The sequence below is a fragment of the Ictidomys tridecemlineatus genome, chromosome 3 (assembly GCF_052094955.1).
Source record: "Ictidomys tridecemlineatus isolate mIctTri1 chromosome 3, mIctTri1.hap1, whole genome shotgun sequence".
NCBI lineage: Eukaryota > Metazoa > Chordata > Mammalia > Rodentia > Sciuridae > Ictidomys > Ictidomys tridecemlineatus.
The window spans coordinates 39510191-39525627 of NC_135479.1; the positions used below are offsets into that span (position 1 = coordinate 39510191).

The window sequence follows — 15437 nt, forward strand, 5'->3', positions numbered from 1 at the left end:
AGAGATTTCACACAGCTTCAAACAAAATAATGAACAATTCCTGAATTAGTAAAGATCAAATTTATTGGGTATAACTAAGTACAATAAAATGTCACTATTTGGGGCTGCAGTTGTAGCTCAGTGGTAGAGCGCTTGCCTAGTATGTGTGAGGCACTGGGTTCTCAGCACCATGTATAAATAAATTAATTAAAGGTTGATCAACAACTAAAACAATGTCTTTTAAATGTCACTAATCTAGGCTTGATAAGCAAATACTTTTAATTTTTTTCTCCTCTACTGTATCATCTATTCTTTTTCTTTTCAGAACATACTTTCTAAAATTTTTTCCTTACAGAAATAAAACATATTCTTTTAAAAATGAAAAAAAACCCAAAAATTATTGAACTAAGTTGAAGGTAAAAGTTCCCTGAAATCTCCCCTTGCCTACCCCGTCAACCTCCTGCCTAGATTACATAGTGACATGTGCTGTTCCCTCTAGATCTATAGAGGTTTACTAACACATGTTTGTGTGCACCAGACATTCCCTGGTTGTGCATGCACACATACACACTCAGTTCCTGCAATATATATATTTCAGTTTGATTTCACATCCATTAGTACATTTCTGGATACCTTTCTATATATGTTGATGTACTTCTTTATTTTTAACATCTATGTAGCATTTCATTATACTGGGAAACAAAAATGTATTTTATCTACCCCCTTAGTGCACATTTGTTTTTGTTTTCTTAATATTGCAAACAGTGCTACAATCTGTAAATATTTGCATATTTACAATAAATATGTGAATGTTTTAGCAAAGTCCAATTTTTTAAAAGTCCTAGTCTCTGCAACTTTTTATAATGACTTTCACTTATCTGTATTAAAGAGTGAAGAATATGCTGCTTAAGTCCAACTGTGTTTTGGAAGCTTTTGGAAATGCCAAAACCAACCGTAATGACAACTCAAGCAGGTTTGGAAAATACATGGATATCAACTTTGATTTCAAAGGAGACCCTATTGGTGGGCATATCAACAACTACTTATTGGAGAAGGTAAAGTGTGCTAATTTCTGAGGATAATGTTTATAAATGCTAAATGTTATTTTTTAAATACTTGATTCTATTTATAGAATTTAACTTTTTAGCTTTAAAGTAGTTTTTAATCCTTTTCTCCCTCCTCAAGTTAGCTTTGTGTGATAAGATTCTCCTTTTGTGTTTTCTTATTAGCACTTGTAATACCAAGTTAGAAAAATTTATGGATTTGGTAGATACAGATTTTGGGGGAAAGGGCCATATGCAGGGGGATTGAAAGAGAGTGAACACAAACTTCTGGGTCAGGTTTAACCAAAAACCAACTAGGACTCGTCAGTTCTAGTCTTTATCCATCACCCTCTTCCATCTATGTTCTTTTTAATTAATTTGAAATTTCCTTTTCTTCTTAGGTTCTGTTTGTTCACTGCTTTGTAGTATCACATACATACTCTGCGATCTTACACCCTAATTATAAAGCATACTGTATTTGGTCAGTGAAAACTTGGAATATGTTTTATCTGCCTAAGCAAATGTTAGGCCCAATTTCTAGGAGATTCAAATAAAACTTTCCTCTTGGGACTGGCAGAACAGTCATGTCCTAACTAATCTTGATCATCGCTGGGTCTGACTGCAGGAGCACGTGCATCCCCAAGATTCACTGTTAAGCTTGTACTTAATAGAGCTGAGTCTCCACCTTAAGTTGTGCTCTGACCTAAGAGGACATGCCTTCTAAGTTAAGGATTTCCCGTCCCATTTACTCTGTAGCTTCTTTTAGGGCAGTATAATGCAGCATAATCTTTATTTTTGTTATATTGAGGTCAGAGTGTTAAGGAAATGAGTGTTTTATCAGAGCCTGTTAGAAAAGGACGGGAAATGCCAAGTGTTATCAGTCTTCTTTTTACAAAATATTTCATGGCTTTACGCACATGTTTAATCAAAAGAATCCCTTCAGACTGGACGAACTCACATTTTGAGCCCTATCCTAACAGCAGTCTTTCTGGAACCATCTAAGGCAGGAGTCCCTAGGGACTGATCTTGCGCAACTGGTTTTATTACAGGATATACAGCCTTGCTCTTTAAAATGCCAGCAGACCCTGGGGAAGGGAATGTTGAGAATAGTCCTCCCAAAGCATTCCTTTCTATTCTCCCTACTTCCAATCTCCAAACCTCACAAAATACTATCTTTAGGCTCCTGATTTAAAAGAAAAATCAAAATAGCTTCATTGCTCAGAAAGTTTTAGGAACCTCTGTTTTAAGAATTATAAAAAAAAAAAATGCTTGAGAAACAGGGAAGATCTAGTCTTAGGTGAGAACTATTCCTTGTCCTAGGACATTGAAATGCACTGGAGACACAAGATTCCCTAAGAAAGTGGCTTCCGTTTTATTTTATGGGGACATTTTGAGTTTAACCATTTGAATGTGTTTTTCCTTAGTCTCGAGTGATTGTGCAGCAGCCAGGAGAAAGAAGCTTTCACTCTTTCTATCAGGTTAGTGATCTCTTGTTGGCCAGAGAATTGATCATTTACCCAGCTGCTCCAGAAATTGGTGTTTTTGTATTGGGCTCTCCCCTGTTCCGTCCCTCTCTTGTGCCCATTGGTCCACACACATTACAGATGTGTATACATGTGCACACACCTTACCCCACATGCTTCATAAGAGATTTAATTAGCATGACCATTTGTGAGGGCTAGCAGTGGTTACCAATCAGATGAACTAGATTGAGCATCACCTGCGTCTCTTTGCAGTGCAGAGAATGGTGTAATGACCATGAAAATTTTTGGTATGGTCAATTCTCAATATGCTAAATTAATTTGGTTTTATTTTTTTAAAAGGTTTTTTTTTAAAAAAAAAAAAAAAAGAGAGAGAGAATTTTTTAATATTTATTTTTCAGTTTTCGGCCCTGGTTTTATTTTTTATTTTTTTATTTTTTTATTTTTTTATTTTTATTGTTGGTTGTTCAAAACATTACATTTTAATTGAAGCTCTTGTCCCTATATTTTTGAGTTCCAGAACTGGAAATGCAAATTCAGTTTATTTTGCTATTATAAAGAGACTCTAAAGCAATATGATTTCTTTTTACAAAAAATAACCAGGATTTATAAATTCAAGGGAGAATTGTCTTTATCCCATCAAAGCTTAGGGGAGAAAAAAACTGAACAATTCTTTTGGGAATACTGTTAGAGTCTAGGCCAGAATCTTTTAACTGTCCCTTGTGCTATGGAATCTGCATTAAGAAACCAAGTTTGATGCATCATTATAATTTTTTAAAGCCCAAACTGATCTAAACCAAGGCTAATAAATAGAGTGGTCAAATTAAGCAATATTAATTTGGATTTTTAAGAAGTAAAGCTCTGAATCAATTGAGATTGCTTTCCATGCATAAGCTGTCTATGCAGGTGATTGAAGGACCACCGTGCAATCGAGCACAGTGTCCCATAGGGTCTGGTAACTACTGTGGTAGATACCCCTCACTCACACATGCAAGTTCCTGGGTGTTTGCATGAAAACTCGGTTTTCAAAGTCTGATAGTTATCCCTTTTAAGTAAACCAAAGCATACAGTTCAACATAGAGAATTTAAACACAATGCCTCACCAAAGGCATGTTCTCTATAAAAGAGCTGTCAATTTTGTATCCGTTTTTGTTGACAATTGGCTGTCTTGAGTGAACTGTTTTTCTAGCACATGTAGAAAAGTTGTTAATTTCAAGCACTCAAAACTTTTTTCCCAGTGTTTTCCCCCTTGAATGAAGGTGCTAAAATCTGTCTTCATCCAACACTGAGTCTTACCCCCTTGGTCCTCCTCCCCGCAGAGGGTAACAGGTGAAGAAAAGCAGTCTCCTCTTTTTTTTTTTTTTCCTCCTCCTTCCTGTCCTCTTGTCTTCACCCCTCTGGGCAATAGAGCAGATTATGCTAAGTGAAGCTAGCCAAGCCCTAAAAAGCAGTCTCCTCTTGAGTGTGCCTCCAGCATCTGCGATGCCTCTTCACTCTGTGGAGGGTTGACTTTCTCCAGATTCAGAGGCACAGCTCTATCCCTCTGTACTGAGGATGCTAAACAAGTGACCCCCTCAGGGCCAGGGTGCTGTTTTCCAGATAATCCTACTCACACCTTTTGTCCTGCATCATATAACATTCTGCTTAACTTATGACACTGAAGCTATTTACCTTCAGGTAAAAAGAAGCAAAAAGCCCAAACAACTTTTAAAAACTCTTCAAAGCCCAAATCCCCCAGATTGACATAAATGTAGGGTATTTGATATATTTGCCTCCGTATATATCTTACCAATTTATTTCTAATGAAATGTTTTTCAGCTACTCCAAGGAGGGTCAGAGCAGATACTGCACTCTCTACACCTGCAGAAATCCCTTTCATCCTACAACTACATCCATGTTGGAGCTCAGTTAAAGGTGGGAATTTCTTCTTCAAGGTTGTTCAGATACAGAATCAGACAATCCGAAGGGACATTAACTATTCATCTGACTGAGCCTGCTGCCTCTAGGCAAATGCACATTTCTTCTAATTCTCTTCTATTTTTTAAACTCTCAGAGACAGAGACACGTACATTATAGTCAACAACTCTGTTAAATAATCCATCCCTATATTTTGTTACCATCTAGCAGAAAAGAAGGTTCTTTCTGTGTTCAATGTTTTTAATCCTATTCCAATATTTTGCTACTATAAAGATATTAGTAGAACAAGGAAGTCTGCCTTCTAAGATTTCATATGATTTGGCCAAAGGCAAGTTAGTAAAACAAAACAAAATTAAAAAGAACTCTGATTCTCCATTCACTGTTTTTTCCCCCAGATGCTGATTTCTACGTATCCTAGAAATAGTTTTTTGGCCCATGGGGCATTTCTGTGTATTCAGCTTTCAAAATTAATCCATTTTCCCCCTCCCTTTGCGTGCAAACACTCACATACACATGTGCACGTACATTTTTGCTCTTTTATTTCTAATTAACTTTCTGCTAGTCGTTTTACAACTATTGGTGATAATACAGCTGTTTGTTGGTGGTAGGTTATAAGCAATAATTACATTATTCTGTTTTGCAGAAGGAAAAGTATATAAATGCATTAAATAAAGATCTGGAGGACATAGATCATTTTTTAACTGTTTATTCAGGAAGGGTGATATTATGGATATTTGTGTTCTACTCTTCAACATTTTAAACTTTAATGAAAGATGCATTGCTTTTCTCATTGGATGAAAAATAAACTTAAAAAAGGATCTAAGCTGTAGAATATATGTCTTTAATTTTTTTTTATTATTTACCTTCAGCTAATTATACTTTCACTACTGGTTTAGCTCCATTTTTATCACTAGGCATAAAAATAAATAATACGTTTTTGCAATTAATTTTCCATTATTTGACATTTAGATAACACCAACTTTTCACAGAGCAGAAATATTTGGCTGAAATTTAATTGAAAATAGAACAATAGAGGGCAACACTCCACCTTTCTGAGAATCATCAGAGATACTTGAATATGTAGAGAGGATTATAAAATCAACACTTAGAAAGCCCGTGGCTGGAAACATTCTTTTTTAGTCAGATTGGCCCAAGTAGAGCCCCCACAAGAAAGTAAGTATTAAGTTAATATTTAGGCCTTTTTCTAAGTTAAATTCAGCTTACATTCCCTTTTATTGATAAGTATTCTGTATCTACTTTCCCTCCCCCACCCACGCTTCCCCTCTAACAAAAACAACTGAGTTAAAACCTAAAATAAAGTTGAACCAAAAGGAAGCAAAAATATGCTTAAATCTTACCATCCACACATAATAATAATTGATCAGGGTTTGTGTGCATGCTTAGAAATGAAATCACACAATAAGTAAACTTGTTATTATATTACAGTGTAATTCTTATTGTCTTCCCTTGCAGACAAATATAAATTAATGATAATTTTATCTAGAAATATTGCTTTACATATTTTTAACTAGTCTTAAGGTGTAGAACTCATTACACAATTAAGATACCATGGGTTGCTTACTTATCTTACAAGACAAGAAGCCTCCAGACAGGGCACTTCCAGAAATGGTTGTTGCCTCCACATGTTGTTAGGAACCCAGGTGGTTTTGTTTGTTTGTTTGTTTGTTTGTTTGTCTTACTAACTTACAGCTTTCCTCTACTCAGGGGACTATCTTGTCCTCTTAGTCTGGTTTTCCTCATGGTCTCAAAATTCTAGGAGTCAGAGGCAAAAGAAATATTCCTGGCCTTATATCTCTTTATAAACTGGGATAATTCTCCCTGGAACACTCACTTCACGCACATATCTATCTGTCTCTATTCATTCTCTTTTTTCTTCTCTCCCTCTCTCCCTCCCTCGCTTCTTATTGATCAAAAATAGCATCACATGCATGTGGCTAACCAGGTGATTGGCAGGGGAAACAAGATCCCCATAATTAGACATAATTAGTTTAGACCAGTGGAGATGTACCCATGAGGTGAGGTGCAGGCCAGTTGTGTGCTTGGAGAAGAGTAAACAAATGTTCTGTTAGTAAGAAACAAGTCGGGTGGAAGGGGTGTTGGGGAAACAGTAAGCAGTTCCCCACACTTTTAGAACTTTTCTCCAGTTGCTTTGCAATTTCAACATTGTTGTGGTTTACAATAATAGTAGTATCTGATATTTGTGTGTCTTTATGTGCTATTAGCTAGGGAGGTACCTTATACAAATTCTCATTCCATTTTCACATTAGTACTAAAATAAATATACTATGTCCATTTTAACCATGACAAAAATTGAGACTCAATGAGGTTAATTATCTTTCCTAAGGTTATAAAAAAAATTAGTAGGGTGCAACCTCTTGCTTGATTATCTCCTGGATACCAGAGGAGCATGTGTTCCTCAGCAGAGAGGTTCCCTCATCAGGTGAGCATCATGCTGGGTCTCTGTGTCCAGGCAAGAGCAGCAACTCACCAAGAAAAGGATGAGTCTATAATGGCTGCTTTGGGAAACGTTGTAACATAGGCAGTTAACCATTGCTTTATTATAAAGTTCTGTTGAATTCACAGCCTGAATTCATAGCCATGGCTCCGTAAGGGCAGGTGATTCATCCTCGAACTCCCCTGAACATTTAGAAGATCTGACTTATTTCCAAGTGAGTGAAAAAGTGAAGCGGGCCCAGTCTGTTTCACAGCTTACCGAGTGACTGAGACAGGCTGCTTTGCTCTTGGGGGCCTGCTTTCCTCATCTGGGAAATAAAAAGTCTGATTATGCAAGAGAGGGAGATAAATTATGCAGAAAGAGCCACAGATGATAATAGCCAATCATATATTTTGAAAGTTCCCACATTCAACATTTCCATTTGTGATCTTGCATTCCATGCCTTTGCCCTCACCGATCAGGAGTGCTAATCAGTACGTCTGATCCCAACTCAGGACTGAAGCTTCCAGAAAAGTGCACAGTGCTTTTATTAGGTAGATGGCTATCACACCCAAGTGGGCTTGTAAATGTGCTGAATGATGTTCCCATCCCTGAAATACTTTTATTATCTGGATACTCATCATCTTTAGTGATTTACTCCAAAGATATCAAGACCATGGCTAAACTTGAACTTAGTTTCAAAATTGTTAGATTTTAATGCTAATATGAAATGTCTTGACTTAGGCTTTCCCTTTTCATTTCTAGTCCTCTATCAATGATGCTGCAGAATTTAAAGTTGTAGCTGATGCCATGAAAGTAATTGGCTTCAAACCCGAGGAGATTCAAACAGTATATAAAATTCTGGCTACTATTCTTCACTTGGTAAGTGGGAGTGTGTGCTTAGAGTGGGGTTCACCTCTCAGAATGTTTTGGCTCCCTGTGGAGAGAGGATACTCTTTAAGAAAATTTTGTTTTTTCTCTGTGGATTTAAAAAGCAATTTATTTAAAGAAAACTTGGCTCATATTTTGAAGAAATTAATTGGTGGTTCTCACTATTATTTTATAATATTATGAGGGATAACCACTGTGGGTTTTGAAACTATGATTTCAGCTCATTGTCTCATTGATATTGTCAAGCCTCGAACTAGTTAATTTTGAGGAGAAAAAAACCCAACAATAATGTGACTACTAATAGTGTAAATTTCTAATAGCATTTGAAACATAAGATCATGGATGATCAGTACTGGATTTTAGTCATCTCATTTTATAGGGGTAGCATGGCCTCAAAGGGGCAGCCAGCTCCTCACAGGGCCAAAACCACAAGCCACTGCCACACACCTGTGGTCCAGGGGTTTTCCACTAGAGCTCCTCAAACCCAGGAGAAATGAAGAACCACCTGCTGGGTTTATTTCACTATCCCTAACATGATTGGAGGTGTTGGAAACTTTATGAACATGCAACCTTACATTTCATGAAAGATGACACAGATACAAATCTGGAACAAAAATTACCTTTCTCCTCAATATAACAAGATTTAACTCTGAGTCAGAAGTACATGGAATTTAAAAAAAAAATTTTTAAAAGCCTTACCATTTGGTGACTATGAGATCCCTAGCTCCTAGTATAATTTTACAATTATAATTGATAGTATTAAAGCTTAAAACCTTAAGAATCAGAATGAGGAGAAAGAGGAGGAAGAATCCATATGAAAAATGTTACAAGGCATTTTATAGGGGTGGCACAACCTCAAAGGGGCAGCCAGCTCCTCACAGGGCCAAATAAATAAATAAATAAATATTCCTGTCTAGGAAGACTGCATTATCATACATTGTCTTGTGTCTTCACGTTAGTTTCTAAATAGAATCCAGTGGCCCTTCTCAGAATCCAGACAAGAACCTTATTTTGTTCTTAACTGATTTCATGGTCCTAGAGTTTACCTAGACCAATAAACCTGTAAGAAGATCAAATAAAATGTTAAAGAAGAATAGAGGGTAGAGGAAGGGAGGAGAGAAGACAAAATGAATTCTGCCAAAGTTAAAGTGATAGTAAATGCTACGATGTCTTAAAACTTGTTATAAAAATTTAACACCAGATCAACAAGTTAATCAATAGATCAGTTGACATGCTAGACACTTGGTTGTTGGTTAATAAATATTTATTGTTTATTTAGTGAGTGGAACATAAATACATTCAAACACTTGAGCAAACTTCACACACACACACACACACACACACACACACACACATTTCAAGTCAGAAGAGAAAAACTAGACAACCCAAGAAATGGTGTTGGGGCACTAACCATCTGAAAAAGTAAAGTCAGAGTCTTACCTTACAATACATGCCAAAATAAATTCCCAGTAGATTAAAAGTTTAAATGAAAGAAAATAGAGTATTAGAAGAAAATATTAAGTATCCATAAACTCTTTGGAAAGGAATGGTCTAAGTATGGACACCAAAGAAAGAAAAACCCTTGTCAAAAGACTCATAAATTTGACTGCATAAAAATATAGGATTGCTATAAAAAAAATAAGCTGAAAACAAAAAGTTGTGCAAGTTTCTGGAGAAGAGGGAGAAAACAGACAAAGTGCTGGGCTTTTCATTTTCATTTCTAGTCCTCTATCCTTGATGTTGCAGAATTCAGAGTAGCAGCCAATGTCATGGATGTAACGGGTTCAAAACCCAGAAGATTCAAACAGAATCACACCCATCTTGGGAAGATGGGTGCAAACAAGGACACTTGAATTGTATTTTAAATTGGCAAATATATCCCTGACATAATATTTCAGAACCTCACTGGAAATGATGTGTCTTCTTCTTTTCAATTCTGATATAGGGAAATTTAAAATTTGTAGTGGACGGTGACACACCTCTCATCGAGAACACCAAGGTTGTGTCTATCATAGCGGAATTGCTCTCTACTAAGACAGACATGGTTGAGAAAGCCCTTCTCTACAGGACAGTGGCCACAGGCCGTGACATCATCGACAAGCAGCACACAGAACAAGAAGCTTGCTACGGCCGAGATGCTTTTGCCAAGGTGAGGTTTCACCAAGACCCGGGGGGATTGCAGCTGCAGCATGAGTGAAACCCATCAAGAATGTATTCAGACACCTCTTGACAGCAGGCAAAGGCTTTTAGAAACCATGATAAGACTTTCTGACCATCATAGTCTCAATGAACCCCTCTGTCCGTGAGCATCACACCAGAAAAGCAAAATCATACCAACCATGGGAATGAGGGAACCAAGAATAGAGCCTTATGGGAGACCAATAATTCAAAAGGAGATCAAGAGGCAGAGTGGAGGGATGGGTAAGGGGAGGCAGTGCAGAATGAATTATTTTAAAAATCATGTAATGTGAGGGCTGGGGATATAGCTCAGTTGGTAGAGTGCTTGCCTCACATGTACAAGGCCCTGAGTTCAATCCCCAGCACCAAAAAAAAAAAAAAAAATCATGTGTACATATAAATACACCACAGGGGACTTCACCTTTATGCATAGATAGAAAGAGCCAATCGAATATAATATAAATAAATAGATAAGCCAAAGGAAGTCTAGTAGAGAAAGGAGAATAGGAGAGGGGAGGAAGGGCAGGAGGGAAACGGGGGGATCATGAACCGAAATTGAATTCCATGTGTGTATGAGTTTGCTGAGATGAACCCAACTACTATGTATAACTATAAAGTTCTGATTAAAACAATAAAAATAGATTTTAAAAAAGAAAGAAAGGCTATGCCTTGGCAAGGTCTGCTCCAGCGGACCCCTCCCACCTTATCGAGTACTGTCTTGCAGCCACCTTTCCTCATTCCAGCACCACAGCCTTCTCCTGGGCCTCCCAGGTGATCTTTATCCCCTTCTGCTTCCAGCCTCAGGCCTCTGTACACGCTATTTCCCCAGCATGCCTTGCTTTTCTCTCCCTTTATCCTTCTGACCTCTTTCTCAGAGATGCCTTCCCTGGCCTTCCTGAATACCAGATAGATCAAATTCCCTTCCAGTGCCAAGTGCTGCTCCTTAGGTACAGTATGATGGGAGAGAGAGTGAGGGAGTGTGTGTGTGTGTGTGTGTGTGTGAGAGAGAGAGAGAGAGAGAGAGAGAGACAGAGAGACAGAGAGACAGAGAGACAGAGAAAGTAATTGTCCTTCATCCTACTCCCTAAGAGATTGAGACTATTTCTTCAATAAATAGTCTCATGGCTTCAATAAACGACATTGTGAGTAGTCAGCAAGTTAATCATTTGTTTGAATCAATGATTAATTTCTAAGTGCCTGGTGCCACTTATTTATGGCTCCAAGTAGGATAGGAACAGTTTTTGGAGGTGAAAACATCAAGAGTCCTCACAGGATCTGAGTTTGAGGTGTCTGTGAGATATCTCGGGGTCATTGTCAGGCAGAGTCAAGCACCTGAGTCCAGAGCTCAGAGACTCTCCAGCGTCTGGGTGGGGATAACCATTTGGGAGTCTGACCATATCGGTGGTATTTAATGCCGGGTGAGATAACTCAGAGGGCACTAGAGGGAGGAGAAGAGGGCCAAGAAAAACTTCAGCTTTTAGAGTTTGGATGAGGAGCAAACCCTCTCAGAGGTCACCTAAAGGTCAGCCAAGGAAACAGGAAGAAAATCAAGGAAGGGTGTTATCACAAATCCCAGACAAGAGAATATTTCAAAAAAAAGGGAGTGGGCACCTAGATTGAGTGACATAGAGAATCTCAGATGTCCACACAGAAGTCTGCACAGAGGTGCTCTGGGTCCTTGATGTTAGTGGAGGAGCAGGACATCAGTGAAGACCCCAGTGGATTGGAAAGAACAGGAGAAGTGAAGTTGGGGGAAGAGTGGCTGGCTGGGGGATACATCAGAAACATGTCCAGCATGTCAGGCTGAGGATGTGTGCTGCCTGTGACACCTTTCTCCACGTGTGTCTTTGGAATATATATATCCTTGTACGATGGATGTGTATTTGACCTTTGTGTGTGTATGTGTGGTGCTGGGGGTGAACCAGGGCTTCATGCATGCTGGGCAAGCCTCCACCACTGAGCCACACCCTCAGCATGGACTTGATTCTCAAGGAATTTCAAACATTGGCCTTTTGGCTCAGACACTTATTGAGCCTTATAAATCAGTATTTATATATTTTTTAGAATTCACAGAACTTTAGCGGAGAATAGATATTAAAGTATAGATATTAACTCGTTTGTTCCCAGCTTCTCATAGTTGATGAAATTGACACCAACTATGATGTCAATTGATAAAAGAGTGACTTACATAAGGGGGCAGGCCCATCCCTGGCACAGTGGGACGTGGTAACATGCCTGGGGAACATCGCTGGAAAACAACCAATGGCTGATCCATCATCTTTTAAAAATCCGGATCACTCACTTTATTTTGGCAAACATCATATAGTTTTTTTGGTAACATATGATCGACATGTTTTATTGTTCTGCTTAGTCTAATAACAGCTATGTTAAACAGTAAGGAGAAGATGGATAGGAAATCACAAATCCAGACGACTCACCTCCAAGTGGGCAAAAAATTTACAATATTATCTTCTTCCCAGGCAATATATGAGCGCCTTTTTTGTTGGATCGTTACTCGCATTAATGATATCATTGAGGTCAAGAACTACGACACCACCATCCATGGGAAAAACACTGTTATTGGTGTGTTGGATATCTATGGCTTTGAAATCTTTGACAACAACAGGTGAGGTGCAGGAGGTGCCTAAAACCCTATTGCTAATCCCAGTGGCTTGGGAAGATCATGAATTCAAAGCCAGCCTCAGCAACTAAAAGAGACCCTGTCTGTCTGTAAATGATAAAATATAAAGGGCTGGGGATATGGTTCAGTGGTTAAGTGTCCCTGGGTTCAATTCCTAAGCACAAGAAGGGCAGCGGGAACCCCAACCCTATTGCTTATTTTTTATTTATGTAAACTTAATTTACTCTTTTGCATGTAGCTTTGAACAGTTCTGCATCAATTACTGCAATGAGAAACTGCAGCAGCTATTTATCCAGCTGGTTCTGAAGCAGGAACAAGAGGAGTACCAGCGGGAGGGCATCCCGTGGAAGCATGTGAGTGACACGGGAAATGCCTTTGTGTGTCTCGCCTGTTATCAGTGACATTCAATCTTATCATTTTAGTTATTTCCTGATCCTCTTGGGTACTTGAAACGGCCAACCTTAGCTTCCCCTTTGGAATATGTAAATCCAGTTCATTTTCAGGGTTGTCAACAGTGCCAAGAGCACACTGACTGACAACCGGTGAATCACCACGTGGCCCATCCCACACAGACTTCCTGACTCTGTGTCTGCTAAGAGTTCAGCGTCCCTTAGAAGTTACTTTAAGTTGCCTGAAGTTTGCTTCTAAATCTAATTTTTCTCCTTCCTTCTTTTCCTGCTTTACTTTGTAAATTGTGTGACGTTTTACTGTCTTCGGTTGATGATGTTCATACACTCCAAAACCTGCCCATGGGGACACCTGTATTAACTTTCATCTCCATTTACTTTTCCTGTTATCACCTCTCTTCTCACGATCCTCTGTGAACTGGTATCATTGTCAGAGGCACACTAAACTGGTAAGATACACCAGAGAGTGTGACTGTCCAGGATACAAACCCAGAGGTGGCTGCCCATAAGCATGTCTTGCTTGGCTTTCTGGTTGCCTTCAATCAAACCCTCTGCTCATGATAAAAAGGAAATTCATAATTTTTCTTACAAATTTGTATTTTAAAACACTTTTAGGAATAGACTTGAAATATTCTGAGTTTTTGTAACTTTCTGAGTTTATAAACTTGCCATGCCATAAAAAATAAAGTCGGGGTTGGGGATTTAGCTCAGTGGCAGAGCACTTGCCCAGCACATGCAAGGTCCTGAGTTCAATCCTTGGCCCTGGAAATGAAAAGAAAAAAATAATACTAAAGTCAATATTTACTTTTATATCAACATAATAGCAGTAAAAAGCTATTTGAAATGCTATATTTAAATTACTTTTATATTCCTTCCTACATTCCTATTTTCCATCTCTTCTCATTCAGGAGAAAAAAAGAGACATTGGTATAATAAATAGTGTTCCTGCCTCAAATTAAATCTTTTGTCTTCCATCATATGTTAAGTATTAGAACACCATAAAAAAATTCATTGAAGTACATTAGCACAAATTTTATCTATTTACAAATATACCAGAGTTATCAGTTACTTTATGAAAGAGCTACCTATAGTTTGATTTAAATAGTGAACACTCGTGACACATTTAATATGTAATTCAATTAAGTTAAGTGAAGCTTTCCAAGAATTTATCAGATGTATAGTACAAAGTATAACTGAAGCTTAAATTTTTAAAGCAATTTTTATCCTGAAACTTGTCATTCAGACTTGATTCCAAGGTACAAGTCAAATATATCCTTTTACAATCAGTATCAAGTTCCAAAGGCATAGTTAATAAAGGCAAAGTAACATGCAGTAAGTTATTCCAAACATCTGAAAAAGATCAATAGCCCTAAAAAGGAAAAAAAAAAATCTTAGCTAAATAAGCCAAAGAAATGTATATTCAGGAGAAAGCGGAAGGCTGTAACCCCAAGGTGACAGCTACTAAGCAGTGCCCATTCCCCAGAAAATTAGAATCTCTATTCTAGGTATTTCCTTTAAAACCTCAATCTTCTAGGCATAGTGGCACTTTCTCTAAAAATTTAAAAATAAAAGGAGCGTCATGGTGTGATAAGCACCGCGTCTCCACCACCCAGCCTGGTTGTCAGCGATTGCCTCTCATACCATCTGGGCCTACCCATCTGCCCCCAGGTTATTTTGAAGCAAATCCCAGGTACCCTGTTATTTCATCTATGAAAATTTCAGTGCTTTTATCTTAAACACCTTCAAAAACCATAACCATAGTACTATTATTATCACATTCCAAAAATTAGCAAAAACTCCTTGATGATCATCAGATGTATAATTAGTGTGCACAATTCACATTTGCTCAATGGCCTTACAGTTGTTGTTCTACAGTTTGTGTGAATATGGATCCACTGAGGGTTTTGCATTATGATAGCTCTTTCACACCCACAGATTTCTCCTCCCTCCCTCTGCCTCTCCCTCTCTCCCCTCTCTACCCGCCCTCCCCCTTTGCAGTCTTTTGTGGAAGAGAGCTTGTGTTCCGTGGTGTTTCCCACAGTCTGGATCTTGCTAATCCCATTCCTGAGGTGCCATTTAATACGTCTCTGTTCTTTGTGCGTCTTGTGTAGTGGTGGTTAGATCTAGAGCCTTGACTGGACTCAGGATCAGTTTTTTCCACATTCTGATTCATGGACTGTGTGTGAACTTCTGTCAGGAGGTTCATAAACGCCTGGTTATCTTTCTGATTCATCCACTTTTAAGATCTTTTGACAATGTAGTTTACAAGTCATTTTAAATATTGAGAACACTCAAGTGAACTCTCATAGCCCATTTAAAATGTAATTCAATCCAATTAAGTTTATATGGAGTTTTCTAAGAATGTATCTGTTGTATAATATACAATATAACTGAAGCTTAGGGGATTTTATAGCAAATTTAAACATAAAATTTGCTACTCAGATA

The 15437-nt window shown here is 38.1% G+C and overlaps 1 protein-coding gene across 3 annotated transcripts in view; it reads left to right on the forward strand.

Annotated features, from left to right (window-relative positions):
• The window catches only part of Myo1d (myosin ID), a 304749-nt gene that overhangs the window by 85255 nt on the left and 204057 nt on the right, over positions 1-15437 (forward strand). For all 3 annotated transcript variants that reach the window (XM_078042469.1, XM_040269138.2, XM_005327778.5), the window contains exons 4-10: positions 869-1034; positions 2447-2500; positions 4322-4417; positions 7641-7757; positions 9712-9915; positions 12425-12570; positions 12824-12938. In XM_078042469.1, coding sequence (XP_077898595.1) covers positions 869-1034; positions 2447-2500; positions 4322-4417; positions 7641-7757; positions 9712-9915; positions 12425-12570; positions 12824-12938 — 898 coding nt within the window. The remainder of the gene's footprint in view (positions 1-868; positions 1035-2446; positions 2501-4321; positions 4418-7640; positions 7758-9711; positions 9916-12424; positions 12571-12823; positions 12939-15437) is intronic.